Source organism: Scyliorhinus torazame, chromosome 6 (assembly GCF_047496885.1).
Source record: "Scyliorhinus torazame isolate Kashiwa2021f chromosome 6, sScyTor2.1, whole genome shotgun sequence".
Classification (NCBI taxonomy): domain Eukaryota; kingdom Metazoa; phylum Chordata; class Chondrichthyes; order Carcharhiniformes; family Scyliorhinidae; genus Scyliorhinus; species Scyliorhinus torazame.
In genome coordinates this window covers 315,134,858-315,162,098 of record NC_092712.1, presented here as the reverse complement: position 1 = coordinate 315,162,098, position 27,241 = coordinate 315,134,858, and the positions used below count along the sequence as shown (strand labels likewise).

Sequence of the window (27,241 nt, the reverse complement as noted above, 5' to 3'; positions counted from 1 at the left end):
TTTGCCTTTCTTATTGCTTGCTGTATCTACATGTTAACTTTCTGTGATCTGTGTACAAGGACACCCAAATTCCTCTGAACGCCAGCATTTAATACTTTCTCACCCTTGAATAGAAAAGCAAAGGTTTTTTTTTAAATCAAAATGCGAGGGAGTGACTCTTGGGGCAGAGGTTGGGGTGGTGTGCAAGATGAGAAAATTGGGCAGGAATTATATATCATGTAGAGAAAAAAATGACAGGTTAGCAGAAGTCAACTGTAACAATGTACACTACAGCTGATCTTATGAAAAAAACATTACTTCACATTGGTTAGGGCAGTAAAGTTTGTGGGGTGGGGTAATAATGGAGGAGCCCATATTTCTATAGGAGCTTACGGGAACTGTGGGACAAGTACTGAATGTGTTTTAATGTTGTAACCGGGTAAGTTATATTGGCTTCTTTTTATACGCCGGGGCAATAATTTAGACTAATTCTGGAGAGAGGGTTATTAGTCATGATCCATCCTTAATTGTTGTACTTTTTTGCTTTTTAACAGCAGCAAAAACAAGGTCAATCGAGGGAGCCATAGGGCTCCTGTTGGCAATGGCATTCTGAGGATTCCGCCTGTGCAGCACGTGTGGACTGGGTCAGGAAAAGGTAAGGACTCTTGTCATTCGTTTCACACTCTTAGTAATTTATGGCTATTAAGATGGAATGTAATTTTCTATTCAATCCATCTTTCTGTCAAGAATGAAGACCGTATTCTGAGCTAGCGGGCTTGGGGATAATTGGTCAAGTTTTGTGGGCAATAGCTAGATCTGATGGAAGGGAAGGTGGGCTAACTTTCAGCTGGCGTGCAAGGGAATTAACATTTCTGCGGTGTGGTGGATGTTGCCGAAGTGGATGAGCAAGGGGAAATATCAAATTAGGCTGAAAGAATTTGACTGAGGCAAAATTGTGAAAATGGGGCTGTCATTCATTCTGTGCGTACTTGCTTAAGGGAAATGGTGTTTCTTTGATGTAGTGATTTTGTAGAGGAAATTCAAGCTGCCTGCTAATATAGTACTACCTGAAGAAGCATGAGGTTTAGCAGTCCTTTTGGAATGAGAGTCTGTAATTACAAATGCCGAGCGTGGAACTATATAGAAACATTTCACACAACTGTTGGCACTTTTAAATTGGATTCTGCCCTAGAAGTGGGTCTCGCCTAAGAGTTTTCAATGCATTTTGAAATGAGCATTGTGACCTACTCAGTAGCTTTACTATAGTAAAGATGTGACCAGAGTTTAGCAAACTATTTTAAACCAGACCAGATATAAAAGTGAAGTGCTATGGATGCTGAAAAACTGAAATAAAGTTTTGGAATAGTCAGCAGGGCGGGAATCAACTATAGAGAGAGATTATGCTTGGCCTGTATTTCCAGTACTTTTTTCTCTGGTTTCTAATGGATATTTGTTATGTAAGTAAATATATATTGTTGTAAATATCTATGGCCACACTTATGGAGAAGATGTCAGGAATATTAATCCAAAGTTCTTGATAAGTCTTTGCTGTTGGACGGGACTGTGTTGTGTGTTGATACTGGTCAGGTTCACCTGCACAGGTTGCTCCAGCTTGGCATTATTGAGCACAAGGTATTAAGTTTTTCCAAAGGATTTTTTTTTGTTACTTTGTATATGGTGAACTGACTTTTAGACAAATTAGCCAAGTCTGTTTCTTGACAAAACAACAGTTTGCATTTATATTGTCCCTTGAAGATGCTGCAATGCTTCACAGGAGCATAATCTGGTAACCTGTACATAACTCTTTTTGATACTTTCTTTAATTTCTCAAGTAATTAATTTTATGTTTTTTCCACTCTTTATAACGCCATGAGCTTTTTTTAAAGGGCAGCACGGTAGCACAAGTGGCTAGCACTGTGGCTTCACAGCGCCACGGTCCCAGGTTCGATTTCCCACTAGGTCAGTGTCTGTGCGGAGTCTGCACGTGCTCCCCGTGTATGCGTGGGTTTCCTCCGGGTGCTCCGGTTTCCTCCCACAGTCCAAAGACGTGCAGGTTAGGTGGATTGGCCATGGTAAATTGCCCTTAGTGACCAAAAAGGTTAGATGGGGTTATTGGGTTATGGGGACAGGGTGGAAGTGAGGGCTTAAGTGGGTCGGTGCAGACTCGATGGGCTGAATGGCCTCCTTCTGCACTGTTACGCTCTATGTTCTATGTTAAAGGAAGCACCCAAGGAATTTATTTTAATGGCTCCTCAACATGTATGTCAGCCCATTTGATCGTAATATAACCTAACACTACCTGCCAAAGATTCTACTTTTTAACCTTTAAAGGTGTTGACATCCCACTATATTCCTTGCCTTTTGGGGGGACTGGGGGTGCGGTGTTGTGGAAATGTCTGAAGAATTGCAGCATTCCAGTAATACTGAGGTTTTAGCTATATATTCCAGTGATGAACATGGATGGAAATCTAAATACCATTTCACCACCTCTATGCTTTTCATTTTTCAGACTTCCCTTACTGGTTCCCACCAATAGAGATGCCGTGGCAGATACTTAAGGGGATATTTCAGCACACAGAATAGATACATTACAATGAGAAATAAAACTTCCAGGGGGAAGATCCAATATCTTAACTTAAAATATTGAAGGTAGTATCAAGCTTAAAGCAAAAGCATATCATTGTGCGAAGATAGGTGGGTGGCAGGTGAGAAGATTGGACATAATATAAAGGAAACACCAAAGTGACCAAAAGATCGATAAGGAGGCAAAGGGTATGAAAGAAAGTAGCTAGAAATAAAAAGGCAGACAGAAAGAGTTTCTGCAGGTATTTTAAAAAGAGTTAACAAAGTGAGTGTTGTTCTGATAGAAAGTGAGTCTGTGGAATTAGTAATGGAAAATGAGGGGGCAAATCAATTGAATACGTATTTTGCATTGGCCTTCGCTATAGAGAATACCAGTAACAACCCAGAAATAACTAAATCAGGAGTTCATAGAATTTACAGTGCAGAAGGCGGCCATTCGGCCCATCGTGTCTGCACTGGCCTTGGAAAGAGCACCCAATTTAAGCCCACACCTCCAACCTATCCCAGTAAACCCACCTAACCTTTTTGAACACGAAGGGAAATTTATCATGGCCAATCCACCTGACTTGCACTCTTTGGAATGTGGGCGGAAACTGGAGCACCCGGAGGAAACCCACGCACACACGGAGAAAGTGCAAACTCCGCACAGTCACCTGAGGAATTGTACCCGGGTCCCTGGGGCTGTGAGGCAGCAGTGCTAACCACTGTTCCACCGTGCCACTCTGGCAATTAGAAGGGAGGGAGGAACTCTGCAAAGTACGATCACCAAGGAAGTAAGGAAGGATGTTCTAGTTATGGAGGGTTTGCAGCGAATGTTTACCAGGCTGATTCCTGGGATGGCAGGACAAAGTTAGTTAGGATTATATTCATTAGAGTCTAGAAGAAGGAGGGGGGGTGGGGGCTCATAGAAACTTATAAAATTCTAACAGAATTAGGCCAGGTAGAAAGAATGTTCCTGGTGGTGGGGCAGTCCGGAACTAGAGGTCATAACTTGAGGATAAGGGGTAAACCTTTTTAGGACTGAGATGAGGAGACATTTCTTCACCCAGAGTTGTGAACCTGTGGAATTCATTTCTACAAAAAGTAGTTGAGGCCAAAACATTGTGTAATTTCAAAAAGGAATTAGATGCTCTTGGGGCTAAAGGGATATGGGGGAAGGTGAGATCAGGGATTGAACTCGATGATCAGCCATGTTGAATGGCGGAGCAGGGTCGAAGGGCTGAATGGCCTACTCCTGCTTCTATTTTCTATGTTTCCAAGTGATACTCAGCAAATTGTTGGAACTGCGGATTGACAAGTGCCTGGATCCTGATGGATTTCGTCCTAGGGTCTTGCGAACTGGCAAGTGAGATAGTTGATGTGTTGGTTATAATTTTCCAAAATTCCCTACATTACGGGAAAGTTCCATTAGATTGGAAAATAGTTCATGTAACTTCAAAAAGGAAGACAAAGCAGGAAACAATGGGCCAGTTTGCTTAACATCTATCTCAGGGGAAATACTAGACTTTTTTATTGAAATGCTATAACCGGGAACTTGGCTAAATTCAAGATAGCCAACTGGGCAAAGTCAGCATGATTTTGTACATAGGAAATCATGTTTAATCAATTTATTGGAGTCTTTGAAGAAGTAACGGGTGCTGTGGATAAAGGGAAGCCAGTGGATGTACTGTGCTTAGATTTTCAGGAGGTATTTGTTAAGGTGCCACATCAAAGTTTATTGTGGAAAATAAAGGCTTATGGTGTTGGGAGTAGCATGAATAGGAGATTGGCTAGCTAACATAAACACTAGGCATAAATGGGTCATTTTCTGCTTGGCAGGATATGACAACTGGTGTTCCACAGGGATCAATGCTGGGACCTCAATTCTTTACAATTTATATAAATGATTTAGATGAAGAGACTGATGGTATGTTGCTAAATTTGCTGATGACACAACGAAAGGTAGGAAAGTAAGTTGTGCAGAGGACATAAGACTACAAAAAAGGACATGGATAAGTTAAGTGAGTGGACAAAGTCCTGGCAAATGGGGCATAATGTGGGAAAATGTGAGATTGTCCATTTTGGCAGGAAGGATAAAAAAATAAGCAAATTATCTAACTGGTGAGAGATTGCAGAGCAATCTGGGTCCTAGTACATGAATCACAAAAGGTTAGTATGCGAGTAGCCAATTAGCAAAGCTAATAGAATGTTTTTGTTTATAGCAAAGGGAATTGAATACAAAAGTAGGGAGGTTATGGTTCAGTTATTCAGGGCATTGGTGAGAACACATCTGGAGTACTGTGCACTATTGGTCTCCTTGTTTAATGAGGACTAGAAATGCATTGGAAGCAGTTCAAAGAACATTTATTGGACTAATATCTGGAATGGACAGGCTAGGCTTGTATCCACTGGAGTTTAGAAGAGTAAGAGAGGACTTGATTGAAATACGAGAGAGATGCTGAAGGGACTTAACAGGGTGGATGTGGAAAGGATATTTCCTCTTGTGGGAGAATCTTGACCTAGGGTCACTATTTAAAAATAAGGGGTCGCCCATTTAATGCAGACGAAGGGAAACCTTTTCCCTGAGGTGTTGTGAGCCTTCGGAATTCTTTTCCTAAAAGGTGATTGAGGCAGAGCCTTTGATACCTTTAAGGCATAAGTAGGTAGATTCTTGATTAACAAGGACTGAAATGTTATCGGGGATTGGTATGAATGTGAAGTTGAAGTTAAATTTAGATTAACTATGATCTTGAATGGCGGAGCTGGCTCGAGGGGTTGAGTGGCCTAACTCCTAATTCAGATGTTCACATTTCCGGAACATTTGTTTCCTATTTGGCTTTTAAAAAGAAAAAAAAATCAGTTTCATACTCAAGTTTTTTATTTTGTTTGTTAGTGAAAAGACAGGTTTCAGTTACAGATGTGGGATGGAGGTGGACAGCGGTTGGGGAGTGGCAGTGGGGGAGGGGGGGGGAAAGGTTGGGGAATGGCAGTAGGGGGGGCAGAGGTTGGGCAGTGCCAGTGGGGGGGCAGAGGTTGGGGAGTGGCAGTAGGGGGGGGCAGAGGTTGGGGAGTGGCAGTAGGCGGGAGACAGAAGTTGGGGAGTGGCAGTGGTGGTGGGACAAGTTGGAGAGTGGCAGTGGTGGGGAACAGAAGTTGGGGAGATGCAGTGGGGGGGGACAGGGGTTGGGGAGTGGCAGTGGGGGGGGGGGTCAGAGGTTGGGAAGTAGCAGTGCGGGGAAAGCAGAGATTGGGTAGTGGGGGGGGGGAAAGGAGACCGGTTGGGGAGTGGCAGTGGGGGGGGGGGGGACAAAGGTTGGGGGGTGGCAGTGGGGGAACACAGGTTGGGGAGTGCCAGTGGGGGGGACAGAAGTTGGGGAGTGGCAGTGTGGGTGGGGTGGGGAGGCAGAGGTTGGGGAGTGGTAGTGGGGGGGGGGGATCAGAGGTTGGGGAGTGGCAGTGGGGGTGGACAGAAGTTGGGGAGGGCAGAAGTTGGGGAGTGACAGTGGGGGGAAAGCAGAGATTGGGTAGTGGCAGTTGGGGTGGAGCAGAGGATGGGCTGTGGGGGGGTCAGAGGTTGGGGAGTGCCAGTGGGGGGGGGGGGGGAAACAGAGGTTGGGGAGTGCCAGTGGGGAGGACAGAAGTTGGGGAGTGGTGGGGGGGGGGGGGCTCACAGGTTGGGGAGTGGCAGTGGGGAGGGCGGCAGAGTTTGGGTAGTGGCAGTGGGGGGGGGGCAGAGTTTGGGTAGTGGCAGTGGGGGGGGCAGAGGTTGGGTAGTGGCAGTGGGGGGTGGGGCAGAGGTTGGGGAATGGCAGTGGGGGGGGAGACAGGTTGGGGAGTGGCAGTGGGGGGGGGGGAATGAGACCGGTTGGGGAGTGGCAGTGGGGGGGGTCAAAGGTTGGGGAGTGCCAGTGGGGGGGACAGAAGTTGGGGAGTGGCAGTGTGGGGGGGGGGGGGGGGAGGCAGAGGTTGGGGAGTGGTAGTGGGGGGGGGGGGGATCAGAGGTTGGGGAGTGGCAGTGGGGGCGGACAGAAGTTGGGGAGGGCAGAAGTTGGGGAGTGACAGTGGGGGGAAAGCAGAGATTGGGTAGTGGCAGTTGGGGTGGAGCAGAGGATGGGCAGTGGGGGTGGGGGGGGGCAGAGGTTGGGGAATGGCAGTGGGGGGGGGGGAGGACAGTTTGGGGAGTGGCAGTGGGGTGGGTTGGGGAGTGGCAGTGGGGGGGGGGAGGACAGAGGTTGGGGAGTGGCAGTGGGGTGGGTCAGAGGTTGGGGAGTGGCAGTGGGGGGGGGGGTCAGAGGTTGGGGAGTGGCAGTGGGGGCGACAGAAGTTGGGGAGTGCCAGTGGGGGTGGACAGAAGTTGGGGAGTGGCAGTCGGGGGAGCAGAGGTTGGGGAGTGGCAGTGGGGGGGGGGAAAGCAGAGATTGGGTAGTGGCAGTGGGGGGGAAAATCAGAGATTGGGTAGTGGCAGCGGGGGGGTGCAGAGGTTGGGGAGTGGCAGTGGGGTGGGGAAAGCAGAGATTGGGCAGTGGGGGTGCAGGTTGGGGAGTGGCAGCGGGGGGGCAAAGGTTGGGGAGTGGCAGTGGGGGGACGACAGAGGTTGGGGAGTGCCAATGGGGAGGAGAGAAGTTGGGGAGTGGCAGTGGGGGTGTCAGAGGTTGGGGAGTGGCAGTGGGGGAGGCAGAGGTTGGATTGGATTTGTTTATTGTCGCATGTACCAAGGTACAGTGAAAAGTATTTTTCTGCGAGCAGCTCAACAGATCATTAAGTACATGAGAAGAAAAGGGAATAAAAGAAAATACATAATAGGGCAACACAACATATACAATGTAACTACATAAGCACTGGCATCAGATGAAGCATGCAGGGTGTAGTGTTAATGAAGTCAGTCCATAAGAGGGTCATTTAGGACTCTGGTAACAGTGGGGAAGAAGCTGTTTTTGAGTCTGTTCGTGCGTGTTCTCAGACTTCTGTATCTCCTGCCCGATGGAAGAAGTTGGAAGAGTGAGTAAGCCGGGTGGGAGGGATCTTTGATTATACTGCCCGCTTTCCCCAGGCAGCGGGAGGTGTAGATGGAGTCAATGGATGGGGGGCAGGTTCGTGTGATGGACTGGGCGGTGTTCACGACTCTCTGAAGTTTCTTGCGGTCCTGGGCCGAGCAGCTGCCATACCAGGCTGTGATGCAGCCCGATAGGATGCTTTCTATGGTGCATCTGTAAAAGTTGGTAAGAGTCAATGTGGACATGCCGAATTTCCTTAGTTTCCTGAGGAAGTATAGGCGATGTTGTGCTTGCTTGCTGGTAGCGTCGACGTGGGTGGACCAGGACAGATTTTTGGAGATGTGCACCCCAAGGAATTTGAAACTGCTAACCATCTCCACCTCGGCCCCGTTGATGCTGACAGGGGTGTGTACAGTACTTTGCTTCCTGAAGTCAATTACCAGCTCTTTAGATTTGCTGGCATTGAGGGAGAGATTGTTGTCGCTACACCACTCCACTAGGTTCTCTATCTCCCTCCTGTATTCGGACTCATCGTTATGCGAGATCCGACCCACTATGGTCATATCGTCAGCAAACTTGTAAATGGAGTTGGAACCAAGTTTTGCCACGCAGTCGTGTGTGTACAGGGAGTAGAGTTGGGGGCTAAGTACGCAGCCTTGCGGGGCGCCGGTTTTGAGGACTATTGTGGAGGAGGTGTTGTTCATTCTTACTGATTGTGGTCTGTTGGTCAGAAAATCGAGGATCTAGTTGCAGAGTGGGGAGCCAAGTCCTAGGTTTTGGAGCTTTGATATGAGCTTGGCTGGGATTATGGTGTTGAAGGCGGAGCTGTAGTCAATAAATAGGAGTCTAATGTAGGAGTCCTTGTTTTCGAGATGCTCTAGAGATGAATGTAGGGCCAGGGAAATGGTGTCTGATGCGGACCGGTTGCAGCGGTATGCGATTTGCAGTGGATCAAGGCGTTCTGGGAGTATGGAGGTGATGCGCTTCATGATTAACCTCTCGAAGCACTTCATTACGACTGAAGTCAGGGCCACTGGTCGGTAGTCATTGAGGCACATTGCCTGGTTCTTCTATTCCTCTAGATATGATGGTGGTCTTCTTGAAGCAGGTGGGGACCTCGGAGTGGAGTTGAGACAGGTTAAAGACGTCCGTGAATACCTCTGCCAGCTGGTCCGCGCAGGCTCTGAGTGCATGACCAGGGATCCCGTCTGGGGATCTTCCGAGGGTTCACTTTCAGGAAGGCCAATCTAACTTCGGAAGCTGTGATGGTGGGTATGGGTGAATTATGCGCTGCTGGGGCACTCGCCAGCGGATTGTTGGTTACCTGCTCGAACCGAGCATAGAATGCATTGAGTTCATCGGTGAGGGGTGCGCTGCTGCCAGAGATGCTGTTCGGCTTTGCTTTGTAGCCCGTTATGTTGTTTAGTCCTTGCCACAACCACCGAGAGTCTGTCTGTGACTCTAGCTTGGTTTGATATTCTCTCTTGGCATTCCAGATGGCTTTGCGGAGGTCGTACCTGGATTTCTTGTATAGGTCAGGGTCGTCTGCCTTGAACGCCTCAGATCTGTCCTTCAGTAGGGAGTCAATCTCGCGATTGAGCCATGGTTTCCGGTTGGGGAACGCACGTACTGCTTTCTTTGGCACGCAGTCGTCCACACATTTGCTGATGAAGTCTGTGACGGTGGTGGCATACTCATTTAAGTTGGTCGCTGAGTTCTTAAATATGACCAGTCCACTGTCTCTAAGCAGTCACGTAAGAGCTCTTCTGTCTCCTCGGACCAGCACTGCACAACCTTCTTAGCTGGATTCTCCCGCTTGAGTTTCTGCTTGTATGACGGGAGAAGGAGCACCGTCTTATGGTCTGATTTCCCAAAGTGCGGTCGGGGGATGGAACGGTAGGCGCCCTTGATTTTTGAGTAGCAGTGGTCAACAGTGTTGCCGCCCCTGGTGGGACAAGAGTTGTGCTGGTGGAATTTTGGCAGTACACTCTTGAGGTTGGTCTTGTTGGAAGTCTCCGGCCACGATGAACAAGGCCTCCGGGTGTTCTGTTTCATAGTTGTTTATTACTGTGTATAGTTCGTCCAGCGCCTTCCTCACTGGGGAGTGCCAGTGGTGGAGTGAAGATGTGCACAAGGATGGTGGGAGGCAGAGGAATGGTTGGGCAGGATTGAGACATTCATGCTAACATACAATGCCATGTAGGCACGGATCTAGCTCTCGTTCCTTTTTTACTTGCCTTTAAAAGGCCAGGAAGACTCAAACTTCAGTTGAAAATCAAAAGTTCATTAATGTGGAAACGTGCAGCCTCCTTAAGTTTTCAGTGCTTGACTCTTGTCTCGAGGACAGATTTATTGACTGTCCTATCTCTATATTAAAGCCGCAAGTGGATAGGTAGGATTCAACTTTTAATTTCTTTAAATTTAAGCTTCCCACCCAATGAGAGTCCACACTTTGTTTGGTGAAAATTACTCCGATTAAATTTTGCAGCTGGCTGGGTAGGGACATTTACCAAAATAATTTAATGGAAGCAGTCTAATTTACACAGCACAATTTGGGGCCAAAGCTTAATCTGCCTGCATTCCAACTGGCTTACTTTCAGAAATTGCTTCAGTTGCACTCTGTATCCTTGAGTTTGCCCTCTCTGCTGAAAGAATTTCCATGCAAACAAGCCAAATCTGCTTTTTCGCCTGAATATTTCTTGCATAACTTTGAATTACAGGCTGCTGCGCCATCTTGCTGCACTTGATTTTCAAGTCTTTCATTTTAAAATGTAGCAAAAGTAACTTTTGAAAACTGAATTGTTGATACCTGTTTTATTACTCATCCGTTTTATGACGTGGTCGTGATGACGTTTTACTGACAGCAGTATTAATACTTAGATTTTTGATGCCTATTTCGAGACGGTATACAACGGTAGTGATTTTGTTTTGTTTAACTTGTGTTTTGGTAAGTTATGCAAACAAGCTATGCAAATAAGTCTTTGAAGCAAGAGGCGTTAATCATTCCAATGGAAATATTGCCATATCAGGAGTGGTTAAAATTTGAATTTAGTTGGTAAATTTCACCATCAGTAGAAAAGATGCCAACTGTAGCTGGAAAATGAGACAAAGATTTATCAGAGTTCTCTGGCTCACTGCCAATATATTCAGTACTTAGTATAAACCCCAGAGAATTGGATTTTTCCAGCAAGCTGTGAATTGATTTCTAATGCTACTGGAAGCATCAGTAACAACAATATGAAAAATGTAATTTTATCAAACGAAACAATTTTAATTGGTCCTTTCCCTATTCTCAAATTGCAATGGTTTGATTACTGTAAATAGAATGCCTTCTTGTGGTTCATGCGCTTGGAAAGCTGACTGCATCCTGATTAAACTCCCTTGTGGAAAATGGTATTCTAATTCTCGGAATTGAAATTAGATTGAGTAAATGAACAGTACTCAAACTGAACCTGCTTGCGCAGTCGATCAATCACTCAATATAATTTGTAGACTTCGTCTGCCCCTCCTGTGGTTTTTAACATTCTTTAGGTTTCGTAGCAATTCAGTACTGCTCTTACATGAACCTTTAGAAAGTCCCAGAGATGACTTCCGGTAGCGGCCATGAGCTGCTAGGTTACGCGAACGGCAGCTCCCGCCGGGATCGGTGTTTCGGGCCGCTAAAAGGAACGGCGGCGGCAGTTAACAGGAGGGACCAGGAGCGGAGCCGGCAGACGCGCGACCCCAGGGGAGAAGGTCCGGGAGGACAAAATGGCGGCCGGAGATGATCGGGAGGTGTGGGCCCAGTAGGCCAGAGAACAGGAGCTCCTTAAAAACTGCTTCATGGAGCTGAAAACGGAGATGCTGGCCTCCATGGAGAGAATTGTGGTGACCCAGAAGGCGCAGCAGAAGGAGATCAAGGAGCTGAGGAGGAAGGTGGCGGATAACGAGGACGAGATCCTGGGCCTGGCGGTGAAAGTGGAGGCGCTCCATAAGAGATGGCAGGAGAGGCTGGATGACCTTGAGTGCAGATCTCTGAGCCACAATCTGCGGATCCTGGGCCTTCCTGAAGGAGCGGAGAGGGCGGACGCGAGCACGTATATGGCCACAATGCTGGGGACGCTGATGGGCGCGGGGGCCTTCCCCCGGCCCTTGGAGCTGGATGGGGCGCACAGGGTTCTCGCCAGAAAGCGAGAGTAAACGAGCCACCGAGGGCGATGGTGATACGGTTTCAGCGCTTGGCAGACCGGGAGCGAGTCCTGCGGTGGGCGAAGAAAGAGCGGAGCAGTAAATGGGAGAATGGCGAGATCCGAATTTACCAGGACCTGGGAGCTGAGCTGGCGAGGAGGCGTGCAGGTTTTAACCAGGCGAAGGCGGTCCTCCACGGTAAAGGGGTGAAGTTTGGGCTCCTGCACCCGGTGAGACTGTGGGTAACATACCAGGACAGGCATCACTATTTTGATACCCCAGACGAGGCGTGGTCATTCACCAGGCAGGAGAAGCTGGACTTGAACTAAGGGACTGTTGTATGGGGTGAAATGTGCGGGTGGGGAGGGACCGAGGGGAGGACGGCAGGTAAAGCATAAGTTTATGGGCATGTCTGCCCGAGTTTAGTTGGGGGTTTTGTTGCTTGTTTTCCAGGTGTTTTGTTTTCCAGGTGATCGGCGCTAGGGGGTGGGAAACGCCTGGGATGGGCTGTCCGGCGCATGGGGAGGACCCAAATGGCGCTTTCCCCTCTATCCTGCAGGGGGGGGGGGGGGGGGGGGGGGGGGGGGGGGGGGGAAAGAGGGTGGCCCGAAGGAGGCAACAAGTTAAGGGTTGGTATATAGAGGCGGGAGCGGCCAGGGTCAGCATGGGTGAGCTGACTCACGGAAGCACAATGGGGGGTGGAAACCAGAGCTAAGCGGATGCTTGGGGGGGGGGGGGGGGGTGCTTTGCTGACTGAAGGGGAGCCAGGTGAGGGTATGGATGGAGATTCGGGCAAGGGGGCCGCCGGGGGGAGAGCTGGAGGCGGGGGCATACGGTTGGCCGAAAGAGAGAGATGGCTATGTTGCAAGGGATGCACTTAAAGCTCGCGGACCAGACGAGGCTAAGCAAAGGATGGGTGGGACAGGTGTTTCACTTGGGGTTAGACTCAACGACCAGAGGAGTGGCTATTTTGGTCAGTAAACGAGTGGCATTTGAGGTGGGGAGCATCGTGGCGGATAAGGGGGGCAGGTATATAATGGTGAGTGGCAAGCTGCAGGGGGCCCAGGTGGTGTTAGTGAATGTATATGCCCCGAACTGGGACGATGCAGACTTTGAGGCGCGTGTTGGGTAGGATCCCGGACTTGGAGATAAGTCACCTGATTATGGGAGGGGACTTTAATACGGTCTTGGATCCGAGCTTGGATCGTTCCAAATCCAGAACGGGAAAGAGGCCGGCGGCGGCCAGGGCCTTGTGGGAGTTCATGGGCCAGATGGGGGGAGTGGACCCCTGGAGGTTTACACGGCCAAGGACGAAGAAGTTTTCTTTTTTCTCCCATGTCCATAAAGTCTATTCGCGAATAGACTTCTTTATGCTGAGTAGGGCATTAATCCCGAGGGTGGAGGGGGTAGAATGCTCGGCCATTGCAGTCTCGGACCATGCCCCGCACTGGGTGGACCTGCGACTGGGGACGGAACGGGGTCAGCGCCCTCTCTGGCGATTGGATGTGGGGCTGCTGGCGGACGAAGAGGTGTACGGGTGGATAAGGAGGAGTATTGAGAATTATGTGGGAGCGAATGACACAGGAGAGGTGACGGTGGCAGTGGTTTGGGAGGCTCTGAAGGCGGTCATTAGGGGAGAGTTAATCTCCATTAGGTCCCATAGAGAGAAGGAGGTGAGGGCGGATAGGGAGAGACTGGTGGGAGAGATACTCAGGGTAGATAGGAGGTACGCGGAGGCCCCAGAGGGGGGGCTCTTGAACGAGCGCCGGAAATTAAAGGCGGAGTTTGACCTGCTGTCCACGGGGAAGGCGGAGGTGCAGCTGAGGAAAGCGAAGGGGGCAGTTTGAGTATGGGGAGAAGGCGAGTAGGATGCTGGCGCACCAGCTGCGCAGGAGGGAGGCGGCCAGAGAGATTGGGGGAGTGCGGGATAGGGAAGGCAACATGGTGCTGAGCTCAGAGAGGGTCAATGAAGTCTTCAGGGAGTTCTACGGAAGGTTATACGAGTTGGGAACCCCCCCGGGGAGGGGGAAGGGATGAGGCGGTTCATGGACCGATTGAGGTTCCCAAGGGTGGAAGCTGAGCGGGTGCAGGGACTGGGGGCCCCGATTGGGTTGGAGGAGGTAGTCGGGGCTGGCAGGCGGGCAAGGCCCCAGGCACGGACGGCTTCTCCGTAGAATTTTATAAGAAGTTCTCGGAGCTATTGGGCCCACTCCTGAGGCAAAGGAGAAAGGGATCCTCCCTCCGATAATGTCGCAGGCATTGATCTTGCTTATCCTGAAGAAGGAGAAGGATCCGCTTCAGTGTGGGTCCCACAGGCCGATATCGCTCCTGAACGTGGATGTCAAGCTGTTGGCAAAAATTCTGGCCACCAGAATAGAGGACTGTGTCCCAGGAGTGATTGGGGAGGACCAGACGGGTTTTGTTAAGGGCAGGCAGCTGAACGCGAATGTGAGGAGACTCCTGAATATTATCATGATTCTCTCGGGGGGGGGGGGGTTGAGCTGGTGGCGCACTGGCTCTGCCGAACCTCTGCAGTTATTACTGGGCGGCCAATGTGGCCATGATCAGGAAATGGATGATGGGACGGTTGGAGGCGGCGTCGTGTAAAGGCATCAGTCTAGGGGCACTTGTTACGCCTCCGTTGCCGTTCTCGCCAGCGCGATACACCACTAGTCCGCTGGTGACGGCGGCACTGAGGATCTGGGGGCAGTGGAGCAGACACTGGAGAGGAGGGGGCCTCGGTGTGGACCCCGATACGGAATAACCACAGATTTGCTCCGGGTAGGTTGGATGGGGGATACCAAGGCTGGTATAGGGCAGGTATTAGGAGGATGGGGGACCTGTTTATAGACGGGACTTTCCCTAGCATGCAGGCGCTGGAGGAGAAGTTCGGCCTGCCTCCTGGGGAATGCGTTCAGGTACCTCCAGGTTCGGGACTTGCTTAGAAAACAGGTGGGGACATTTCCGCTGCTGCCCCCGCGCAGGATCCAGGACAGGGTGGTGTCTGGCATCTGGGTAGGGGAGGGGAAGGTGTCGGACATGTATCAGGAGCTGCAGGAGGTGGAGGAAGCCTCAGTGGAGGAGTTGAAGGGCAAGTGGGAGGAGGAGCTGGATGAGGGCACTGTGGGCCGACACCCTGGGCAGGGTGAACTCCTCCTCCTCATCATGTGCCAGGCTGTTTAATTCAGTTTAAGGTGGTGCATCGGGCGCATATAACGGCGGCAAGAATGAGTACGTTTTTCTGGGGTAGAGGACAGGTGCCCGAGATGTGCGGGGGTCCGGTGAACCATGCCCATATGTTTTGGGCATGCCCGCCGCTTAAAGGTTTCTGGCAGGGGTTTGTGAGGGTGATGTCTAGGATTTTGGACACTCTGGTGAAGGCGAGTCCAACAGTAGCGATATTTGGGGTGTCGGAGAATCCGGGAGCCCGAAAGAGGCCGAGGTACTGGCCTTTGCCTCCCTGGTAGCCCGGAGACGGATCTGGCTAATGTGGAGGGACTCAAAACCCCCGGGTGTGGAGACCTGGGTTAACGATATGGCGGGGTTCCTCAGCCTGGAGCAAATGAAGTTCACCTTGAGAGGGTCCTTGATGGGGTTCTCACGGCGGTGGCAACCTTTCCTTGACTTTCTAGGGGAGCAGTAAGTGTCAGCAGCATCCTCGGGGGGTGGGGGGGGGGGGGGCGGGGGGGTTCAGGTGGGGGTACTGTTGATATAATGTGAGTTGGGCATGGAGACAAAACCCACCTTGTTCTGTTTTTTAAAAAAATCTGTTGTGTAAGTAGTTTCACTGTCAGCTTTGGGATATGTTGATTGTTATTTTTTATTATTATCTGTATTTCTATTTTTGTTATGTAAAAACGCTCATTGGTAAAACTTTAATAAAACATTTATTTTAAAAAAAAAAGAAAGTCCCAGAGAGTGATTGATGGCATTGTTTCTTCTATCCCTTTTGAAATTGTAACACCACCTAGTGGCAAAGATTAAGCAGTAGCTGACTTTAATCTAACCGTTTGACCCAACACCAGTTCAGTGTTTGATCTTTGTTCACATCTGATGCAATCTATTTGCAGATTTGAGTATTTTTATTTCAATTTAAAAATATCCTTCATTGGTTTTAGTATGCTTTTGCTATTTAAAATTGCTTATTTTTGCATGTTTTGCAAAATCCATCTGGTGTAGCTGTTGAGATTGGCGGGGAGGGTGGTTAACAGCAGCTGGCTATCCAATCGCAAGAGATGAACTGGCTGCTGCACTGCAGCTCCAGTTGTGGAGTGGTTTTAGTGGCAACAGAGGTGTACCCTAAACAGTCCTGTGCACTTAACTGAAGCAGGCATGAAAAAATGAAGAGGCGTCAACAAAGTATTTTGCAAAAGAATGTAGTGGCCTACATGACCTGTACCTGTTCATCATCATGCTGCAAACTAAAAAGGTGATTGACTTTATTTTATGACTCAATGGCACATACCTGATTTGTTTTAGAATTGAGGGATGTCGGTTCTGCTTTAGAGGCGTGTGGAGACAGCTCTTCAGAAAGCTACAGTTCTCCCTCCAGCCCGAGACACGATGGGAGAGAGAGCTGTGAGAGTGAAGATGAGAAAGACAAAGGTGAGTTAGTTGGGATTTCTAAAATCCCTCTAGTTTGATTTTTTAATGACTTGCAATTAAACAAACCACCATTTGGCACCATGTGACTACTGAAATTGCCTTAAGACAAATGCATGTATCTTATCTTATCCATTGCACAATGGACATTAGTAACATTGTGGTGGGATAGTTGGATCTCAAACGGGGAAGTTGATGCAAATAAAACAGTTGCAAGTCGTGTCCAAAAAAATTTAGTTCCCAATTTAAATTTTCATTGTTGAAAATGAAATACAAAGTAAATACTAACTAAAGATTTGGGAGGGTTTTAAAAAGTTCTCGGCACTATGAGATTCTGCTGTGCTGTGTGTAACAAATTAACATGAAATTACTACCAATTAATAATTTAGTATGAATTTTAATTATCAACTGCATTACAATACTACATTGAGCTAGGTTGACACTTAACGCAGCTAATGGTAACACTCAAGTCTCCGAAACATGAGGTTTGAGCCCCACTTCAGAACCCCTGCCTATAATGCAGGCTGAAATTTGAGTATTATCCGATATCTCCAACAACTTGGTTAAGTTCAGTGTTTGATTACTTTCTCATTGGAACATCTTTCTTACTGTTGTACCAAATGTTCCCAATCTCTTTCTATGCAGTGTTAGTATGCTGCCGATATACAGCGTGTCTCAAATTTTACAGCAAGTGTATTACAATCTGGATAGGTCATTACATCCATGGATGTGTTAAATGCAAAATTTGAACCTTGTTGTTTCTTTTTAAATAGAAGTGCTTTCTGTCACCAAACGTGCTTCTCGAGTGCTGCTAACGTTATTCTCTGCTTTGTGCAGCCATGAAAAAATCATTTAAAATGGCATGTATCAATAAAGCACTAGTTTTATCACCTGCCAGTTTCAACAAAAATTTAAGGATGAGATTGGTGGGGCAGCACAGTGACGCAGTGGATTAGCCCTGCTGCCTCCCGGAGTCCTAGGTTCGATCCCGGCTCTGGGTCACTGTCTGTTTGGAGTTTGCACATTCTCCCCGTGTTTGCGTGGGTTTCACCCCCACAACCCAAAGATGTGCAGGGTAGGTGGATTGGCCACGCTAAATTGCTCCTTAATTGGAAAAATGAATTGGGTACTCTAAATTTATGTTAAAAAAGGATGAGATTGGCAATGTTTTACAATATAGGGTCTCAAATCTGGCTCTGAAAACTGGTCATTTTTAGAATGTGCCTCAATTTTAAAAAAACAGTACATGGACAATTTGGTTAGGTGCTGCATTGGTGCACTGTGTCGCCAGACTGGTTATCTACTTTTCTGCTGGTGTGTCTGTCTATTCCTGTGCTCCAAATGACGTTGAAAACCCCCTCACCTGGTTTGACCTGAACTGTCCATGGTCGGTACCACCTGACCTGAAATCCAGCAAGGTCTCTCTGCCAAGGTTGTTGGTTTTGGGATGCTGTACCTGTTAGGGTAAGGGGTATGGATGTATGGAGCAAGAGCAGGTAAATGCAAGTTAAAATGCAGATCAGCTATGAACCAATTGAATGGCTGAAATGGCTTGAGGGTCTGAGCTTTCTGCTTCTGGATGTGTCCCTAAAGCACATTTATACCGGGTCAATTTTGAAAATTGGTCCTATTATTTATGGTAAGCCTCATTGTCCTTTACCACACAATCTTTTTCCCAGCTCATACTTTGACAGGTTATTGGAGGAGTGCCACAATTTTCTTCTACTTCGCTTTGCACTGGACATTTTTTTCTGAGCACTAATCAATTTGTAGGTGCATTTGTGCAATAAATCTTTGGTTGATTCAAGTGATCTATCTATTTTTGTTACAAATATAACGCATTTCATGCTTCTATTTCTTTCCGATAGATTCTGATAGCACTTCAGAGGATTCCGGGAAAGATAAGCAGAAAGAGAGGATCTCCTGTAACTCAGTCCGTGGAAGTATCACCAGGCCAACCGCTCAGGTTGCTCCCGTGCAGAGTGAGAACTGTAATGTTCCAGGGAATCCACCTGCCCCTTTTCTCCCTCGCATTCCTTTAATGCCTCCTATGCACTACATGATGCAAAATGGCGGAAAGAAGCCAGACTATGTTGCTCCTGTGGACAATAAAACTGTCGGGATGATTGTAACCGTCCCTCCTGTTGCTGCCTCTCTCCGAGATTCTTCACATGTAACGTCAGTTGGCACTGCTGAAGCAGGGAAGAGAATGGACCTGATCCCCTCGCCACTTTCCGTGGCAACTCCTTTCTTCCTGCAGGCTGCTAGTCCTGATTTGCATCCCATGGCGCACAGACATAAAATGACAGCATCGCAAATTAACTTGGAGAACTGTCGTGTTCCTGGACCCCAGACACCAGCAGGCACCGTGAACATTGGATCGGCCAACACTGCATTCATCCCGGTTCACAGCCACTCTCCATCAGGGAAACTATCAGCACCCTCGGTTTTGGACCCCACTGCTAAACCTTCAACACAGAACATTGTAGGACTAAATGCCTTGTTGCCGCAGGCTGATGGAAATATAGGAACCATACCTGAGTCTGCCAGTTTAAAAGTGATGCTTCCTGCAGCTGGCCTGCTCCCACCACCTGGCTCGTATAACTTGAGTGGAACTCCTACCGGTGTTTTGCCTTTGCAGGGCACAGCAACCTGTCCGTCTCCTGTAGGCCAAATCCAGTCCACTGGCTCTTCAGTCCCCACCCACACCCCGGGCCCTGTACCAAGCCTCAATACTGCATTAACTCATAGTACAGCTCACAGTGACAGCACCTCTTATATTAACACAATAGGAAATACTAGTACTAATGGGACCATGCAACCAGCTCAGCAGCTTGGCTGTGGGGCTTGTAGTTCCTGTGGATGCCGAGGTAGCTGTGGGACCAATAACAACCCTCTGCTAAACTACTACTACCCCAACACCATACCTAGCCAGCTTATCAGAGTTCCTTTTATCCCTTTCAGTGGGATAACCTCTCTTTGTAATGGTAGCTACCTCAACCACGCACATCAAAACAATGGAACCCAAATGCCGTTTTATCAGAATCCTTACACTAATGGACTAATGCATGATCCGATGGCAAATCAGACTAACTATGGGATGCAACAAATGCCAGGATTTGTCAGAGGATTTCCACTGATGTATCAGGTGGCCAACATGGTCACCAATGTAAATGGTTTGGGACCCAAAAAGAATGGAAATGCATCCTGTTATAATTGTGGTGTAGGTGGACACTATGCACAGGATTGTAAACAGCCATCCATGGAGGCCAGTCAGCCAGGTAAGCGGCGTGTTCAAGATAACCCAAAGAGTAACCTGGTTTGAACATTTTAGATTGTTATGGTGCTGGAATCTTGAAAGCTTATTTTCATGCTCACTTGCCAACTAGCAGTCACTTGTCGTTGTGGCCAATCCTAAGTTTGAAAAGCATTGAAATTTGCTGGCATGTTAGACAGTAGCCATGTGATACCTGGTTGAACCATTGAACTCTGTTTAAGACTCATGAATAGATCTGATAATGTAATGGCCAGGTTACTGAGTAACCAGTCAATTATTGAGTTGTGCATTGAATGTTAATATACTCCATGCATATTGTGAGGGAAACTTTGAAAATTCAGTAATCAATGGAACTTCTATATTCTGCAATTCTGAAATACAGCTTATACCAACTACCTTGTTTGAGCATGAATTAAAAATGAGAGGGTCGGAGAAGTCAGATTTTGTTCTTTTGCTCAACAGTGAATTGAATGCATAGGCTGGGTAATGCACCTGAAACCTTCAAATAACTGAACTGTTTACAGCATTAGATTTTTGAAATAGTATTTTGTTTTCCCTCTTCACTATCCTGACGGTATCAATCCAGCCGCAGAGCGGAGATTGGGAATCTTTTTTAATTTTAAAAATAAATTTAATGTGCCCAATTCTTTTTTTTTCAATTGGGGACAATTTAGCGTGACCATTCCATCTACCCTGCACACCTTTTGGGTTGTGGGGGCGAGACCCATGCAGACACGGGGAGAATGTGCAAACTCCACATGGACATTGAACCCGGGTCCTCTGCGCCGTGAGGCAGCAGTGCTAACAACTGCGCCACTGTGCCACCCCTGAGATTGGAAATCCTTGGCAAATGCGAGTGTAGTTGTGCTCCACCACATTGTCACACGCCAGCATACCGTTTTCTTCAAACTAATTAGAGCAAAGTATTTTATTCATTGACAAAGATGGCCATTATCACTTCAGCTGGTTGAAGGTACTTGGGAGGAGATAATTGTGTCCGCATACCCTGGGAAGGGGGTGGGTGGCTTGAAGAGGAGGAGGGAGGCTGAAAGATCCCTGGGATTGATGGCAGTGTGAGCGCTGAACATTCTGAAGGAGTAAACAGGAGAATGAGCAGCCTGTTTGTGGTAGGCTATATTGGGGGTATCGCGGTACCTAGGTGGGATGTACCTTATACTGTAGTATGAGTGGTGGAACCTGCCTGCTGGTTCCGCCCAGCAGGCGGAACATAAGAGTCTATGTTTCACCCACAGCAGTCATTTTGTACCAGAGCTGCTGGGGTAACTACTTGTTCATTAAAGCCTTCAATTGGACTACAATCTCGCTTCAGTATTGATTGATCGTGCATCAATGCTCAGCTATACTGCCCAATTCAACAGAGTGCAAAATCTGAGCCTGTCTTACATAAGTGGGAAAGCCTGGCAGCACCTTTAATACTGCATCTAGTTCTGGTGACTGGGAAATGGTGGAGGGAGGGGGCAACAGTTCCCAGCAGCTCATTTTACAAATGCCACATTTCCAGAGCGCGCACTCAATGATTTCTGTTTACCAGAATAATTGCAAGCATGTTCCCAGTTTTCTTTGAGGGGATGGGGAGATTAAGGGGTGTGTCTTCATGGCTTCTCAATCTGTATGTTGCCAGGCTTCACACCAGGAGCATAATCAAAGAATTGTCCCGTGTGTATTTATAGCGCAATAGAAGGTGCAAGCAAATGGAATCTTGCAAATGACTGTCTAAGTTATGTTTTGGAAGCAAAAACCCAAGTCATTTACAATCTAATGAGGGGGGACGCTGGTGAAGGATAAGACTCCCTCATCTGCACAGTTTGTGACGGTGATAAATGTAAACTGTTTTACATGTAATGAGGCCACACCATGTGATTGAGCAGACCAGAGTTTGTTACGCTCTTTCTTCATCATGATTGGGTTTTCACAGGCTGGCTGTGGGCCAAGCTGGAGGGGCACAAACCACACGATTGATCTGAAATGATGTACAGTGGAAAGCCATCTTAATTGGGGCAGGGCGGGTTTTTGCAGGAGTGGATTTTGGAGCCTGATTGCATTTGGAGACCTTTACTTTCTCGAGCTGTTTAGCAAGTCACGTGCCTGCAGGAACTACAGCAACCAAAGGCATATGCTGCACCACTATCTAATATTATCTATTAATATCTGTTGTGGTTTAATGTGGTGCTGAGCCGAATGTTGAAGTATTGCTCATTAACCGGACCAAATTGTGGGGGGGGCCCACAGCACATTTTAGAATTGTTTCTCAAATCATTAAGCATGTGTCACCTGGTTGTCAAATAGAAAATTGCTCATGTTCACCTGCAAATTGTTTTGGGCTAAAGCAGGTGTTTTGGGACTAAGTGTCCACCCACAATACAAATGAAGGAATTGAAAATAACTGCACTTTCTAAGTGCATCAGACATTAAAACGTTTAATTGGGAAGATAAATCTGCAACGCCTAGGGTGCGGGAACTCATGGCTGTACAGAACCTTTTATTTTTGGCTGTACAGAACCTTTTATTTTTGGCTGTACAGAACCTTTTTTTGGCTGTACAGAACTTGAATATTGCTGAGAAGGGAGGCGTGCTGCCAAAGCAGTCGCTAGATGAAAAGCTTCAGCAACATGTCTTTCTTTTCAGCAATATTCAAGAACCTTTTATAGTTTAGGTTCTTGGGCATATGATGTATGGCTGTATAAAATGTAAAAATTAACCCAGTAGAGTCTCTTGTTCAAGGCACATTAATGAGAAAACAAATGGAACTTTAAAATGACATTGCCTTTCCAAAAGCAGTTGATCAGGCCAGCTCGTGTATAAATTAAACTTTAACCCACCAATTGATTTACCTTTTCACTGGGAGGGATGGATCAGCTGTAGTCCCCTGGACATTACTTATTCTTTGCCTGGGCCTCAGAACTAGGAGATCCTCACCTGCCTTAGTTTTTCATTCTATAAATTTCAGGTGTTTTAACAATTGCTGAGCCAAGCTTCCTGATCACAGCCCTGTTTTCTCCTTTATTTTAATCTTTGGTGTAGTCAACTGTGAGCCCTCTCCTTTCACTTTTGTTTTTTTTCTAATTTAGAGCAAAGCTGGGTGTGATTAACTGGGAACATCTGTGTGGGTCTTGCTTTTGAGCGGATCATGGTAACAAGCGGAATAATCTCCTGTTCTGTTCCTCCAACCCTGATCTCAATACTATCACTCGCACTCGCTGTCCAAAAATGAGAGATCCTCTCACAATCTTCCTCGTGAGCTAAAGTGAGCAATGATTGTGTGACAGAGGCACTGGGACCAGTGAATTTGTAAAAAATCTGTGGGTGGGATTAAAGTTGACAACAGGCACACTTCCATGCCTCAACCCCAAAAACAGAAAAGGATTTTTTACCATGGATGCCACTTGACCAAAGTGGAATTTTGGTAGTCTTATCGATAACGTATTGCAATGTAAATGTATAAACTACAGCAAGATGTAATTAATGGCAATGGAAACTTGCTCCACTGATTAATGCCATGGCTTTCACAGCATTCTTCAGTGTATCTTGTAATAAATGTTTGGAATATGCTGCAGTGGCTTTTTAATAAAACCAATTTTTTTCTCATTTTCAGGTGCCTTCAAATTAAAGTTTGCTCCATCTCATGATTTGGATTCAGCCGACTAAGCTAGAAAAATTATATCAACTTAACAATGAGCCCGAATATGTGGGTCTGACCCTAACAATACACTTGATGCTCTGTTAGTCCAGCAAAAAAAAAAAAAAAAAAAAAAAAAAAAATGGTTTTCTCCATTAGATTGGGATTAGTACATGGTCACTGAAGTCTGGGTTGTCTTGAACTTATTGTGGCATTTCTTTCCCCATATATGAACGTGTCTTGACCTATTTTGGCTGCAGTGTTCATGAAGCAAACAGAGCAGTCGACCTAGAAATGCTTACAATATTGACCTCTCGTTTTGCACTGATGAATGTCTTATACCAAGTGGCACGTGCAATGTTCTGCTGTTTGTTTATAATTTATGGCAGTGTTTGAGAACCAACCTGTCCGATAAAGACACTGGGCTGGAATGAGCAGACTGCTGCTGGTTTAAAATGCCAGGTCACATCTTGCATCATGGTACATCTTCTGTCTGTGTCAAATTGTCTTCAGATTTCGAGTCTCTTCCTATCCTGTTTCATGGTTTTTTGTTTCTCTTTCAGTTGACGTAGAAACCACTCCGCTTTCAAAAGTAGATGCATGACTTTAAAGTACTTCTGTTTGGCATAGTGGATAAAAGAGTAAATATAGACATTGACATAGGTAATGCCTTTTATATTGATTTTTTTTGAAGAAAAAAAGACTTGGGAAAATTGAGTGCCTGTATTAATCTAGATATAAAAAAAACACCGGAAACAGCAGAATATTGTCTGGTTAGTTTATTTTTAGGCTTTAAAAAAACAATTTAAAAACATTTTGTTAGTGCAGCTAATTACCTTTTAATTTTTGGTGGTGATATTTATAACAACTGTTAAAATTTGACAACGTATGAATATTTTTCAGTTTCTTTGGATCAAACCATTGATGAATAGCCATAACCATTTTTGTGGATCCCATCTTTATACTGTACCATAAACTTGTAACGGATATTACTTGATTTTCTTTTCTTTTTTTTTTAAACAAAAAGGCTCTAAGCTGAAACAGCTATTATTGGGGCAGTGTTTACCTGGATTTTAGAATGTAAAACAAACTCCATTTCACCCATAGCTGTACACACAAAAGGTTACACGTCTCCATGATTTTAAAAAAAAAAAAAGAAAAAACACTTCAGATATTTATTGTAGGTAGCGTGAACTCTGCAGATTTGACGTGGTAGTGAATTCACCATTTCAAATGCATTTGCCACTACTATAATGTGAAGATTGATGCTTGATATTTGTAGATGGTATTAATCATGTCAGCGTTGTCACTGATTTATGCTGCTGCTTTTTGTTTAGAAAGGAGAGATAAAAAGCCAATATGCACTATTCTACTTCCAGGTTTATTTCTTAAAAGTGCACTGAGGTTATTTGCAAGATGATGGCAGCTTTGAGGGTTGCTGCATCCTACAGCGCAAGGTTGAATTAGTGCTGTCCAAGTGTGACCCGTGGCATTCCTTTAACATTAATGGGGATATATGGAGCTGTGATATTGGCATGCAGCAGTCTGCTTTTTTTTATAAATGTATAGAGTCCCCACTCTTTTTGAGTGGATTGATGTATTTTGTGGACTTGAAAACGAGTGAGTGTCATAGGAGTTGAATGTGTTTTTGTTTGTAGGCTCTTAGGCCTTTGTCTTGTCTTAAAGCCCTGGTGTCAACAAAATGCTTGTCATCAAAGAGTTTTTTTTTTTTAAGGGAGAAAAATTGCAGTTGACTCATCTGCTTATGTGTATCCCAGTCAAGCTGCTTTGAGTAGCTAGGACATTGACCCAAACTTTTTAATAGCATGTAAGAAATACCTGTTGACATTTGGGCCTTTTTAATGCCACCCATGTGAATCAATTAATAATTGTTATTTCCAGATCGCTAAAGGATGAAGCGTGGCATTTATTTTCCTTGAAGCACATTTCTTTTACTTCAGTTTTTTGGGGGGATGACCAATTGAATACAAAACAGCTATCTTGGTGCGACTGTGCTGTTGAGTTTTAAGATTTAAAAATGGTAAGCCACGTGAACCTGTAAGACAATGTGTTGTAAATAACTTGGCTATATTGGAACTAATTTTATGGTTTAAAAACTGTACTGTATATAGGAGGTACGCTGCTACCTTCAGTTCGTTCATATGTTTACTGTACTCTTTGATATTCAAGATGTTATGTACTGGAAAGGTCACTTATATTTCTAGAACAAATTTTTGGATTTTATGCAACTTTTTCCCCTGAATTAACAGCAATAAAAATTATACAAATCTTTTATTACAGTTTCCTCTCATTTTAAGCACTGTTCTTGTATGTTGTGCACATAAATCCAGTTACCAAAATTGTTTTGCTATTGTTTGTCTAGTAAACTCCATTAACGAAGACTGGTCAACAGAAGAGGGCAGTGTTTGAATCCTTATTTTGATTGACATTACTTGTCCCAACTGGCAACGTTGCTAGTTCCAATTTAATGTTCTGTCAACAGTAGAAATGGTTCCTGGTGGTACGTCCATCTTTCTCATCCATGTGCAGTTACTGGGATAGTAACCATGTCCATATCTTTAGACACCAGACCATACCGAGTTTATAAAAGGAATGTATGAGATTCTTCCCACTGTCCATGGACTCTATTTTGATTGCCACTGCATTTTGTTTTCTTGGAGAAACCATATGGAGGTCTTTGTTTGAACTTGATTTGTCATTGATTCTTGGTCCCTTTAACTTTCACAATTGGTAGCAAGAGTTTAGGGAAAACAATTTACTTTTCTTATGATGGTCATTACGTGTTGCTGGTGCTTGACCAGATCGCTAACATTTGATGCACGTACCACTATGTGGGAGGTATTGTGATGAGATCTAGTTTAATGTTGGAAGAATAGACTTAATAGCCCCCTTCGTATCAAAACTTGATTGAAACATACTGGCAAATTGACCAGGAATTGAAGAATTTGGCTCTGTAAACGGTGAAACTGTCATAGACCTACCTTGGTACAGAATACTGAACTGTACAAGTAAACTTGTAGAACAACCCCTCACTGTGGTTGAGGAGATCTCAGTTTGTATATATTTTTATTGGCAGCACAGTGGTTAGCACTGTTGCTTCACAGCACCCGGGTTCGATTCCCGGCTTGGATCACTGTCTGTGTGGAGTCTGTACGTTCTCCCCATGTCTGCGTGGGTTTGCTGCGGTTTCCTCCCACATGTACCGAAAAACGTGCTTGTTAAGTGAATTGGACATTCTGAATTCTCCCTCAGTGTACCCGAACAGGCGCCGGAGTGTGGCGACTAGGGGATTTTCACAACTTCATTGCAGTGTTAATGTAAGCCTACTTGTAACACTAATAAAGATTATTATCTTTATGAGCAGGCGGTTTATAAGGATACTCATATGGGCAAAAGTTAATTTTGGTGACTTTAAAAGAAATCGCATCCAGGTGGATTGGAAACAAAGACTGACAGATAAAACAGTACATGAAGAATAGCAGGCTTGCAAAGTGGCGGTTGTTAGACTAGGCAGAAATAACTGGGAGAAAATAAAACAATCCAAACATAGAACACTCCGACAAAAATATAGATATTAAAAATAAACAGATTTATGATGAATATTAGCATAATATTACACTGGCAAATAGAACCGAAACTTAATTGCAGAAAAGTGAAAAAAGAAAGGGGATAGAGTGCATAAGAAAGGTTAGCAGGAAGCACAAAAGGAATGTTAAAGATTTTTAAAATAGATATATAAATAATTACAAGGGTTGTCAAAACGAGCATGGGACTGATATGTGACCAAAAAAAGAGATGCCTTTGGAGGCAGAGCTGCTAAATGTGTACTTTGCATTTGTTTTCACGATCAATATTCTGTAGCTGTGTAGCCATGCAGCAATCACCAATGTACTGAACAACGCAGGAGCCCGGCTCCACAAGCTGCCGCTGTCATGGGGGTGGCAAGGAAATCCGGTAGAATAAAAATAGATTGGGAAGGTACTTAAAAGTAGAAGATTGCCT

The 27,241-nt window shown here is 45.9% G+C and overlaps 1 protein-coding gene across 4 annotated transcripts in view; it reads left to right on the top strand.

The window, feature by feature from the left end:
• Nucleotides 1-27,241, top strand: part of zcchc2 (zinc finger, CCHC domain containing 2) — a 96,135-nt gene that overhangs the window by 44,021 nt on the left and 24,873 nt on the right. The window contains exons 11-14 of one of the 4 annotated variants that reach the window (XR_011947906.1): nucleotides 534-634; nucleotides 16,182-16,307; nucleotides 18,173-19,585; nucleotides 23,782-23,881. Coding sequence is in view for 3 of the 4 variants with exons in the window: in XM_072510109.1 (XP_072366210.1) it covers nucleotides 534-634; nucleotides 16,182-16,307; nucleotides 18,173-19,585; nucleotides 23,195-23,247 (1,693 nt within the window). In the remaining variant the exon portion in view is untranslated. Of the gene's footprint in view, nucleotides 1-533; nucleotides 635-16,181; nucleotides 16,308-18,172; nucleotides 19,586-23,194; nucleotides 25,514-27,241 lie in introns of those variants that run through there. The other 3 variants (XM_072510110.1, XM_072510111.1, XM_072510109.1) reach the window with 3 other exon arrangements.